Below are 12,766 nucleotides of genomic sequence, written 5' to 3'. Positions count from 1 at the left end.
ACCCCACATGAAGACATCCACAACCATGGCAAATATATCCAGAAATGTGAGTGTCTTTAGGAAACCCTTTCTTTTACCACAGTCCTATAACAACTCAAAAATGAAATTTCCCAATCCTCTCTTTCCTGTCACGTTCATAGACAACTAGAGACCTTTGTTAGGCATTGAATTCATCTCCCTTTGAATTGTTTCCAAATGTTCAGAAGATGAGAAAAAGCTTCCTTCACATCTTGTTATCCCAATGAAATGACGGAGATTCTTTATTACTACCATTGTGGAAAGAACACCTTGCAGGAATGTCCTGCCAGGCAAAGGCCAGATGCATGTGTAAGATACCAAATACCTGTGTAAGAACTGCTCAGAAGGCTCCATACTCCAAAATTCTACTTCACAGTTCATTCAATTTTATTTGCTCCAAAGGGAATTCTGTTTATTGGAAGATTCTGATATGAGAGAACTGCTTTCTGATCCCCGCAGTGAAAACTGGCAAGGCCGGAACAGCAAACAGCCTGTGAGGCCAGAAGAAACACTGCCTTCGACATAACCACATGTCATGACAGAGCCTCTCTGCAAATTATGATTCTTTCGATAGCAAAACCCTCAGACTGGAAAACAACAGAAGAATAGAAACTACGGGATGAAAGCATAAAGCCAATCTCCACCCAAAGTCTTCTTCCTAGCTATATAAAGGCAGCAATAATTGGTAATGGAGAAAATGACAGCAGATGCCCCAGAGGTGTCTTGTGAAATGCCAACTATTCCCTCAAGATAAAGAGAACAGTACAAGGTCATTTCTTTTGGGAGGAATGCCTCTTTTCTCAGGCAACTTCAGAGAACAAACCTTTGACTCTTGGTGCATAAAGCACAGGTTCATTTTCTATTATGGTTGCAAATCTGATGGAGAGAGGACACTACTACTTTGTTTACCTTTCTTCCCTTCTATATAGCCAGAACCACTAAGTCCCAGCATCTAAATATTACACTGCCCTCTGCTTCTGGAACTGCAGTAGACACACAAAAATAATTTCTGGGCCAACATTTTTCACTAACTACTAGTTTTAAAATGATCAAAAAGGAAAGAAAAGTCTGCACGATCCTTCTGCTAAGATGACATAATTTGGAGAGCATACAACCTGGGACTCAGATGCATCGAGATGACTTCTTTATTCAGCCTTTCCTGATGGTTACAGTCTTCAGAGACCAACAGAAGCAAAACAACTCTTTTTAAAGTATCACAATAAGCAAAACGCCAAATTTCATTTGAATTTATTTTGAAAATCTTGTCCCTGCTCCAATTTCAGTGCTCAAAGACGAAACTGAAACAAGGTCAGGTTTGTTAGCTAAACTTACCAGAATTTAAGTGCCTACTGTAGAGTGACTCCGACCAGCTATGAATAAACACGCACCATAGGAACCACATTAAAAAGGTAAGTCTGATGACTGAAAAAGGCTAGAAACAACAGTGTTTTAGCTTCCCTGAAATATGGTTTGGGCCTCCATTCATTGTGACAGAAGAACATCTGGCATTTTATGTAGTAAGCATAAACCCAGATCCTGATCTCCATTACACTGGTGTAAATCTGATAACTCTGTCTTCAACTGAGTTACACCATTGTAAATGAGATCAGATTTCGGCCCACACTCTCAGGGCTAATGCAATCAGGGGAATCTCAAGTAGGAGTACAGAAGTTATTATAACTATGTATTTGGCACTGGTGCAACCATTGCTGAAATATTGTGTCCAGTTCTGGTGCCCACAATTCAAAAAAGATGTTGATAAATTGGAGCAGGTTCAGAGAAGAGTCACAAAAATGATTAAAGGATTAGAAAACATGCCTTATAGTAACAGACTCCAGGAGTTCAAGCTATTTAGCTTAACACAAAGAAGATTAAGGGGTGACTTGGTTACAGTTTACAAGTACCCAAGTGGGGAACAATTATTTAGTAATAGGTCTTCAATCTAGCAGAGAACGGTACAACACAATCCAATGGCTCAAAGCTCAAACTAGACAAATTTAGACTGGAAATAAGGCATAAATGTTTAATGGTGAGGGTCATTAACCATTGGAACAATTTACCAAGGGCTATGGTGGATTCTCCAACACTAATTTTTTAAATCAAGATCGGATGTTTTTCTAAAAGAGTGGCTCTAGGAATTATTTTGGGGAAGTTATTTAGCCTGTGTTATACAGGAGGTCAGACCAGATGATCACAACAGTCCCTCCGACCTTGGAATCTATGAATCTACATTGCTTTTTAATATACAATCAACTCTGCTAGAAGGACACCACATTTCCTGAACAGAATTTTGTTAAACCTTACATTAAGCACTTATGTTTTTAAGAAACATTTTTGTATTTCAATTAATAAAAAGAGGAAAACAGTTTCAACTAGTGTCACAGCTTTTCCTTGACATATAAATGAGAAAGTGTGAGCTATAGTATAAATGTCTCCGAGGCTTCAATTTACGTAAGAACGGCCATACTGAGTCAGACTAATGGTCCACCTAGCCCAATATCCTGTCTTCCAAAAGTAGCCAGTGCCCAATGCTTCAAAGGGAACGAATAGAACAGAGCAATTATCAAGTGATCCATCCACAGTTGTCCAGTCCCAACTTCTGGCAGTTGGGACACCCAGAACGAGGATGCATCCCTGACCACCTTGGCTAATAGCCATTGAAGGACTGATCCTCCACAAACTTATTTAATTCTTTTTTGAACCCAGTTTTCTTCTGGCCTTCACAACATCCCCTGGCAACGAGCTCCGCAGGTTGGCTGTGTGTTTTTATTTTATAAAGACTGATCAAGTAAGATGCAATAACAACCTGCAGAAGTAAACGATTTAATATTTTAACATTAAAATATTCTCTTGCTTACCGAAAATTTCTCCATTTTTGGCATATTCTGTCACAAGGTACAACATGCTTTTGGTCTCCATCACCTGTTGATGGAGAAATTGCACATTAGTTTAGTTGGAGAAGGATAAAAACTACATAAACATAGCTATTCCAGCCCTTCTCCCCCAGAGGAAGTCACTTAAGGTCTCATGCCTGCAACACGTAGACAGGTGCTTAAATTTAGTCATGTGACTGGCTTCAACAGGGCTACTCATGTGCTGATGGTTAGCCAAATGCTTAAGTATTCTGCTAAAATTGGAGCCTAAATGACAACTTAGATTTGATTCTTCGTCCCAAATAATAGCTATGAGAAGCTGACAACTCCAAATGCTAACTGAGTGAACAGACTTGGCCTGAAAGTGGTTTGCACTTGAGCCAACATGTCTGAGTGACTGTTCTGCCTAACTCCTCTTCTGACATGCTGGAAAATGATTAGTGTCTGTGGACAGGAAAGAAGCCTGGAGCCCTGGGTGCCCTCAGTCGTCATGGTGGAAAAAAAATGCAATGCACGTTTGGGAAAGACTGGCTAATCTGATAAATCATGAGATTCCATTGATACCATAATGCAACTGTGCGCAGTACAGTACTGGAACCATCACAAACCCATTTTCACCTTTCTGAAAATTTTACAAATAACTTCAAACTTCTTTCCTCAGACATCTATAGCCCTGATCGTGTTTGAGTAAGCTTTCCCACAAGAATAGCCTGCTCTCAATTTGGAAATACTGGGAAAAAAATCTACATCTCTAAATTTGACATCAAAATTTCTGCGCTATCCCAAACAAGGGGATTTCACTAAAGAATTCAGGACATGAGCTTACCAAGAAAATCAACCCCCAAAAGGAAATCTTCCTTGATTACACTCCAGTTTTTTTTTCTATGCATCACCCTAGCTTAATCTTTTAAGCGCTCCCTCAGTAGCTCATTACACAAGTAGCAGGACCAAAAACAGACTGAAAAACTGTATTTTAAAATAAAAATAGTCATTTAGGATTTTTTTCTCCAGCAAGTTATAACAATTTGAGCGTCAGTCACATTTTGGACGTCAACTATTTTAACAAACCTGAGCACTGTAATTTGAGAAACACACACCAACCTGAGTAAGCTGTGGGCGCAGCCTTCTTTAATCATGATTTTCCTGATTTTTATTTATTCACAACCTTGAAACTATTGCAACAGTTTCTAGTAAATAATTGTTTTTGAATAAATGTGTTTTTCTTCTTAGGTTTTACAATATATTTTTAACATGTTGTAGCCATGTTGATCCCAGGATATTCAAGAGACAAGGTGGGTGACGTACCATCTTTTACTGAACCAACTTCTGTTGGTGAAAGAGACAAACTTTCAATCTACACAGAACTAAAGACGACACAGCTGAAGACGTGCTCTGTGTAGCTCAAAAGCTTGTCTCTTTCACCAACAGAAATTGGTCTAGTAAAAGATATTACCTCACCCACCTTGTCTCTCACATATCTAACAGAAAATTATAAAACCCACATGAATTACCCAAAAGATTTGATATCGCTCTACAGATAGAACGCAATGGCTAATCTTCAGAAACTCCACCCATATCTGGGTCCTTATTTAATTCTATAAAGGTCCAGAGTACATTTTGCCTGTAAATTTTCTTTTTTGAAAAACAAAAAAAGTATGGAAAGGTTGGTTTTTAACCCAACACCTGGAGGAGACAGGAAACGTCAATACTGTATTTTCTACACTAGAAAGCCATGAATTTGGTCCCCATTACATCCAGCACCCTCAAATAGGGAGCTCTGAGACTCATATTGTGGACATACTACTATGATGGGCACATTATATGTAGATAGATTAGAAAGACTCAATGTTTTTGACATGCTAACGTTACTTTTATCTACTTACCTATCTACCAAATGTATTTCTAATGTGCCAATGACAATAATATCTAGGAGGCAAACAAAATTAAAAGTTGCATTACCTTTGTCTGTAACTGTCCTTGCTTCCCTCCAGTCCCTAATTTAACTCCTTCCCACTCCTCTCTCTCCCTCGTTTTTCTTTTCTGTCATTCATTAAGGAGATCGTGGTGAATCTTACTTATGCTTGCTACTAATTTTATCCCCTAACATTTGCCTCTATTCTATGAATCACAAGTTGATTTTAAAAGGAAATGCCAGACTATTTCCCATAATGTGAAATTAAAGCTAAACAAGACTTTGCTAAATCAAGCCCTTTGTCTTTATTCAGTGGAATAATTCTGTCACCAAAGAGTTGATCCTTTATGTGAGCAATCCCATTGCCTTCACAGGGCTTCAGCATCAGGCCCTCAGTTTGAATGCAAAGGGGTTTTTTCTTTTGTTTTATTTTTTTGGTGCCTGCAATTTGAGTTAAACATGTTTCTTGCATGACATTTCAAATACAAAATCAGATGAAGCACCATTCATGAAATGTTGGCCTAAATTTACTAAAAAGGTTGTTGACAGGGAAGTTAGGCCCAAAATGTAGATTCTGTAATATAAGGATTTATATTCAGATCAAACTCTTACCCTGCAATGCCAATAACCCAAAATGCCAGGGCACCATGTTAATATGAACAACAGAAAATGAAAGATACTTGAAACAAATGTGAAACTGACTGATCTATTTTTACCATCCAATTTAAGTGAAATGCAAAAAGAATACAACATAAATAGCGAAAAGTAAAACAGATTTTTAAGAAGTCTTTCAGGTCTAGAGTTCGATCATCCAGGTTCCTCAAGTCTTGAGTGGGAAGTGAAAAACTTAGAAGACGTTACAGCTAATATTGTTCTCTGAGCTCATGCAGTCCTTCCGCACTGTAAGAGCCCAGCAGAATGTGTGGAGGCAAACAATGTCAGAGTCCGGGAAAGCAGAAAATGAATATGAGGACAGGAGGGACGAGCAAGATGAGAGGTTAAGAGCTCTTTTAACTTAGAGTTTACTTAAAACTAAAAATTAAGAATTAACGACGAACTAACAATGAATGAGCTGAACCTACCAAACATGGTGGGTTGCCCCATTATAGGGCCTCAGCCTTAGCCCTGGTCTACACAACAAGTTTAGGTCGAATTTAGCAGCGCTAGATCGATTTAACCCTGCACCCATCCACACGACGCAGCCATTTTTGTTGACTTAAAGGGCTCTTGAAATTGATTTCTGTACTACTCCCCGATGAGGGCATTACCGCTGAAATCGACATCGCCGGGTAGAATTTGGGGTAGCGTGGACGCAATTCGACCATATGGGTCTATGGGAGCTATCCCAGAGTGCTCCATTGTGACTGCTCTGGACAGCACTTTCAACTCAGATGCACTAGCCAGGTACACAGGAAAAACTCCGGGAACTTTTGAATTTCATTTCCTGTTTGGCCAGCATGACGAGCTCATGAGCACAGGTGACCATACAGTCTCAGAATCGTCTCCAGCTTTCATCCAGACCGCACCACACGATCCATTGTCTACAGCCAAGCTCTACGACACAACCACATTTGCTCCAACCCCTCAGACAGAGACAAACATCTACAAGATCTCTGTCAAGCGTTCTTACAACTACAATACCCACCTGCTGAAGTGAAGAAACAGATTGACAGAGCCAGAAAAGTACCCAGAAGTTACCTATTACAGGACAGGCCCAACAAAAAAAATAACAGAACGCCACCAGCTGTCACCTTCAGCCCCCAACTAAAACCTCTCCAATGCATCTTGAAGGATGACCCACCACTCTCACAGATCTTGGGAGACAGGTCAGTCCTTGCTTACAGACAGCCCCCCAACCTGAAGCAAATACTCACCAGCAACCACACACCACACAACAAAAACACTAACCCAGGAACCTATCCTTGCAACAAAGCCCGTTGCCAACTGTGCCCACATATCTATTCAGGGGACACCATCATAGGGCCTAATCACACCAGCCACACTATCAGAGGCTCGTTCACCTGCACATCTACCAATGTGATCTATGCCATCATGTGCCAGTAATGCCCCTCTGCCATGTACACTGGCCAAACTGGACAGTCTCTATGTAAAAGAATAAATGGACACAAATCAGACGTCAAGAATTATAACATTCAAAAACCAGTTGGAGAACACTTCAATCTCTCTGGTCACTTGATTTCTGACCTAAAAGTGGCAATCCTTCAACAAAAAAACTTCAAAAACAGACTCCAAAGAGAGACTGCTGAATTGGAATTAGTTTGCAAACTGGACACCATTAACTTAGGCTTGAATAAAGACTGGGAGTGGATGTGTCATTACACAAAGTAAAACTATTTCCCCATGTTTATTACTGTTCCTCACATGTTCTTGTCAACTGCTGGAAATAGCCCACCTTGATTATCACTACGAAAGGTTTGTTTTCTCTCCTGCCGGTAGTATCTCACCTTACTTGATCACTCTCATTACAGTGTGTATGGTAACACCCATTGTTTCATGTCCTCTGTGCATATAAAATCTCCCCACTGTATTTTCCACTGCATGCATCCGATGAAGTGAGCTGTAGCTCAGGAAAGCTTATGCTCAAATAAATTTGTTAGTCTCTAAGGTGCCACAAGCACTCCTTTTCTTTTTGCAGGTACAGACTAACATGGCTGCTACTCTGAAACCTGTCAGAATTGCAAAAGAGCTCCAGCATGGACCGAATGGGACATACTGGATCTGATCGCTGTATGGGGAGATGAATTCGTGCTATCAGAACTCCGTTCCAAAAGACAAAATGTCAATACATTTGCCAAAATCTCCAAGGGCATGATGGACAGAGGCTACAACAGCAACCCGCAGCAGTGCCCCATGAAAATTAAGGCGCTCAGGCAAGCCTACCAAAAAGGCAAACAGCTACTCCGGATCAGAGCCCCAGACATGCCGCTTCTATGATGAGCTGCATGCAATTCTAGGGAGTGCCCCTACTACTACCCCACCCCTGTCCGTGGACACCTGCAAGGGGGGAGTCTCACGCAACAGGCATGAGGATTTTGGGGTGTGGAAGATGAAGAGGAGGAGGATAGCGCACAGCAGGCGAGCAGAGAAACCATTCTTCCCGACAGCCGGGAACTGTTCATCACCCTGGAGCCAATACCCTCCCACGGCGGGCTCCTGTACCATGAAGCTGGAGAAGGCACCTCTGGCACCTCCATCTGTACCTTTGTAAATATAATATATGGTTTAAAAGCAAGCGTGTTTAATGGTTAATTTGCCCTGAAGACTTGGGATGCATTCGCGGCCAGTAGAGCCCCTCCTTTTAAATGGCCAACCCAACGGGTGCTTGGTATGGGAAAGGAGGGCGCTGCTGTTTGAAACCATTCCCACATGTTATGAAGGTTGAAGAAACCGAGAGACTGTAACTTACCGTGGCTGCCTGCATCTGAATTCTGTTGCCCGGCCCTTTGTGTGTGATCTCTCACACCAAACTGGCAGACCCTCAATGTAAGAGGCAAAATGCGACCTTGTAGCGAAAGCACATGTGCTATGTAATGTTAACAGCTTGGTTCACCGTGAAAGTGTCTACCCTTTGTTCTCTAAAATGTCTTTTTAAATACTATTCTCCCTTTTTTCCTCCCACAGCTGCAAATGTTTCAACGCTCCCCCTATCATCTCCGTAACAGAGGCTAGCACCCTCCTCCCCAAATCCATCCATGGAACAAGGAGAAACATGCCTAACCCTGGACTCCAGTGACACAATGGGTTAGCACACAGTACTTTACGGGGGAGGGATAGCTCAGTGGTTTGAGCATTAGCCTGCTAAACCCAGGGTTGTGAGTTCAATCCTTGAGGAGGCCATTTAGGGATCTGAGGCAAAAATTGGGGATTGGTCCTGCTTTGAGCAGGGGGTTGGACTAGATGACCTCCTGAGGTCCCTTCCAACCCTGATATTCTATGATAAGGCAGAAAAAAAAAAACCCCACATTCGCGATTAAGATGAGAGGTTGCGGGAGCAAGAGGAGAGGTGGCGGCAGCATGATGAAAGGAGGCAGGATGCAATGCTGAGGCTACTGGGGGATCAGACTGATATGCTCTGGCGTCTGGTGGAGCTGCAGGAAAGACAGCAGGAGCACAGACCACTGCTGGAGCCCCTGTGTAACCGCTCACCCTCCTCCCCAAGTTCCATAGCCTCCTCACCCAGGCACCCAAGAATGGGAGGTGGGCCTTCCGGGCACTCCACCCCAGAAGACTGCCCAAGCAACACAAGGCTGGCATTCAGTAAGTTTTGAAGTGTAGTGTGGCCTTGTCCTTCCCTCCTCCCTCATCCACCACCTCACCAGGTGCTTCCCTCCTCCCCCACCCCTCCCAGGCTACTTTGGTAGTTATCCCCCTATTTGTGTGATGAATAAAGAAAGAATGCATGATTTTGAAACAATGACTTTATTGCCTCTGCAAGCGGTGATCAAAGGTGGGAGGGTGGTTGGCTTACAGACTGAACCAAGGGGGTGGGTTTTCATCAAGGAGAAAAACAGAATTGTCACATCGTAGCCTGGCCAGTCATGAAACTGGTTTTCAGAGCTTCTCTGATGCACAGCATGCCCTGCTGTGCTTTTCTAATCGCCCTCGTGTCTGGCTGCACGTAATCAGCGGCCAGGCAATTTGCCTCAACCTCCCACCCCACCATAAATGTCTCCCCCTTACTCACAGATATTGTGGAGCACACAGCAAGCAGCAATACCAATGGGAATATTGATTTCGCAGAGGTCAAACCGAGTCAGTAAACTGCGCCAGCGTGCTTTTAAGCTTCCAAATGCATATTCTACCACCATTCTACACTTGCTCAGCCTGTAGTTGAACAGCTCCTTAATACTGTCCAGGGTGCCTGTGTATGGCTTCATGAGCCATGGCATTAAGGGGTAGGCTGGGTCCCCAAGGATAACTATAGGCATTTCAACATCCCCAAAGGTTATTTTCTGACTGGGAAGTAAGTCCCTTCCTGCAGCTGTTCAAACAGACCAGAGTTCCTGAAGATGTAACCATCATATACCTTTCCTGGCTATCCTACGTTGATGTCAGTGAAAAGTCCTTTGCGATCCACCAGTGCTTGCAGAACCACTGAAAAGTACCCCTTGCAGTTTATGTACTGGATGCCAAGGTGGTCCGGTCCCAAGATAGGGATAAGCGTTCCGTCTATCTCCCCACCACAGTTAGGGAATCTGATTGCAGCACATTTCCCAGAGTCACTACCCTTGATAGCAACCGCTCAGTAATTGCGATGGCTACTTGGATCACAGCAGCCCTCACAGTAGATTTGCCCACTCAAACTGATTCCTGACTGACCAGTAGCTGTCTGGCGTTGCAAGGTTCCAGAGGGCTATCGCCACTCGCTTCTGAACTGTGAGGGCTGCTCTCATCTTGGTATTCTTGCGCTTCAGGGCAGGGGAAAGCAAGTCACAAAGTTCCATGAAAGTACCCTTAAATATGCGAAAGTTGCGCAGCCACTGGGAATCATCCCAGACCTGCAGCTATGCAGTCCCAGCAGTCTGTGCTTGTTTCCCGGGCCCAGAATCGGCATTCCACAGTATGAGCCTGCCCCATTGCCACCAGGATGTCCAAATTGCCAGGGCCTGTGCTTTGAGAGAGTCTGTGTCCATGTCCTCATCACTCTCGTCACCGCACTGCCGTCGCCTCCTCGCCTGCTTTTGGAGGTTCTGGTTCTACACATACTGCAGGATAATGCGCAAGGTGTTTACAACGCTCATAACTGCTGCGGTGATCTGAACGGGCTCCATGCTTGCCGTGGCATGGCGTCTGCAGGAGAGCAGAGTTGCAGCGGAAGCGGTGGCTAAAGACGGATGCCACGAGAATAGATATTTATAGAGAACGACGAGAGGGCCTGCGAGGTGGATTCATGAGAGCAGAGTTGCAGCGGAAGCGGTGGAGGATGACGGTTAGCACCATGCACATTTCCCGAGGAAGAACACATGTACCCGGGAGCCCATGACAGACAACATGGAGAAATTTGCTATTGAGACAATAGCAGCAGAGCAGAGTTGCAGCGGAAGAGATGTATGACGATGGTTAGCAGTCCTACTACACTGTCTGCTGCCAGCAGCACCCAGGACACAACAGTGATGGTGTCGGTGAGCTGAGCGGGCTGCACGCTTGCCATGGTATGGCATCTGTGCAGAAAAAAGGCATGAAACAATTGTCTGCCATTGCTTTCACGGAGGGAGGGACGACTGACGACATATCCAAAACCACCCTTGACAATGTTTTTGCCCCATCAGGCATTGGGAGCTTAACCCAGAATTCCAATGGGCGGCCGAGACTGTGGGAACTGTGGGATAGCTACCCACAGTGCACCACTCTAAGTCTATGCTAGCCATGATAGTGAGGACGTACTCCGCTGACTTAATGCACTTAGTGTGGACATACACAATCGACTGTATAAAATCAATTTCTAAAAATAGACTTCTATAACATCGACCTAATTTCATAGTGTAGACATATCCTTATGTGCCAAACTTAACTTTCTCACCCACAAAAATGTTAAGGTATAGCAATGGTTCTCAAACTTTTGTATTGGTGACCCCTTTCACACAGCAAACCTATGAGTGCGACCCCGCTTATAAATTAGGAACACTTGAAATATTTAACACTATTATAAATGCTGGAAGTGAAGCAGGGTTTAGGGGTGGAGGCTGACAGCTTGCGTCTCCCCACGTAATAACCTTGTCTGCCCCTTTCATTCATGGCCTCTAACACCAGTGAGTTTGGCGTAGGGAAAAGGTGGGCAAACTACGGCCCGCGGGCCACATCCGGCCCGCGGGACTGTCCTGCCCAGCCCTGAGCTCCTGGCTGGGGAGGCCAGCCCCCGGCCCCTCCCCCACAGCCTCCACACGACACCAGCGCTCTGGCCCGCCGCGCATGGCGGCGGCGTGGCTGGCTCCGGCTGGGCGGTGGGGCTTTGCTGCTCTGAGCAGCATGGTATGGGGGGGGTTGGATAAAGGGCAAAGGGTCCTGAGGGGCAGTCAGGGGCGGAGGTTCTGGGGTGGGGCAGTCGGGGGACAAGGAACAGAGAGCGTTGAATAGGCGTGGGAGTCCCGGGGGGCTGTCAGGGGCCAGGGATGTGGATAGGGGTTGGGGCAGTTAGAGAACAGGGAGAAGGGGTTGTGAAAATAAAAATTCCATTCTCTTGGAAGGGACAGAATTTTTTTTAATCCGCTCTTTTGCAAGTGGGCAGAATTGTTGCTGGGCTCTGCCAGAGAGTCTTGGCTGGGTTCACAAAACCCTCATTTATTGGGGGAGCAATCTTGCAAGAGGTTGAAGTTTGGAGGATGTCCAACAACTTATGATGTGGGACTCTGCAACTTCTTCCAGCGGTATACCCAGTGAGTTTGCAATCCTCTTAAACAGTTCTTGGAACTGTTTAAAGTCATCCCCGTCGTGGGTGGTGGGGGCATGATAGTTTCATCTGGAAAGGAGGATGAAAAACCGGCAGCCGCAGTGACTTCCTGATCCAAAGTCTTCTCCAGTTTCTCGATTGCCTCTTCCAGGGATTTAGAGAGTCAAGGTACTGAAGGTGATGGAGAATGCCTTGACTTCTCCCTGTGTGGACTGGGAGGCTTAGGGTAGTGTTGGCGGCACGCTGCCCATGGGTCCCAGTAGGGATACTGTGGTGGGAATGATATTGGTGGCAGCATCCAGGGGCGTCTGTACCATCCTTGAGTTGCAGGTCTTCGGTGGTACTGATGTTGTTCTAGTGGACCCGGTCTGGTGTGTGTCTGTATAGGTGAAGAGCAATGGGAGGAGTAGATTTTTCCTTCCTCATTATCATCCTCATCACTGGATAAAGGAGGAGCTGATCAGGTTCACATAGTGAGTTGGCATGGTACCAAGCGTGCTGGAATAATGTCGGTACTGAGGAGTGGAGATTCCGGTGTTGACGAGACTAAAAGGT

At 44.6% G+C, this 12,766-nt stretch overlaps 1 protein-coding gene across 16 annotated transcripts in view; it reads right to left on the bottom strand.

Moving 5' to 3' along the window:
* The window catches only part of SIK2 (salt inducible kinase 2), a 115,633-nt gene that overhangs the window by 86,306 nt on the left and 16,561 nt on the right, over window positions 1–12,766 (bottom strand). For 14 of the 16 annotated variants that reach the window (XM_073321217.2, XM_073321205.2, XM_073321207.2 and 11 more), the window contains one exon: window positions 2,877–2,940. In XM_073321217.2, coding sequence (XP_073177318.1) covers window positions 2,877–2,940 — 64 coding nt within the window. Of the gene's footprint in view, window positions 1–2,876; window positions 2,941–4,774; window positions 4,818–12,766 lie in introns of those variants that run through there. The other 2 variants (XM_073321213.1, XM_073321215.2) reach the window with 2 other exon arrangements.

This window comes from Lepidochelys kempii, chromosome 22, assembly GCF_965140285.1.
Source record: "Lepidochelys kempii isolate rLepKem1 chromosome 22, rLepKem1.hap1, whole genome shotgun sequence".
Taxonomy (NCBI): Eukaryota; Metazoa; Chordata; order Testudines; family Cheloniidae; genus Lepidochelys; species Lepidochelys kempii.
The sequence above is the reverse complement of the archived record's forward strand: the minus strand, read 5'-3'. Positions and strand labels throughout refer to the sequence as shown.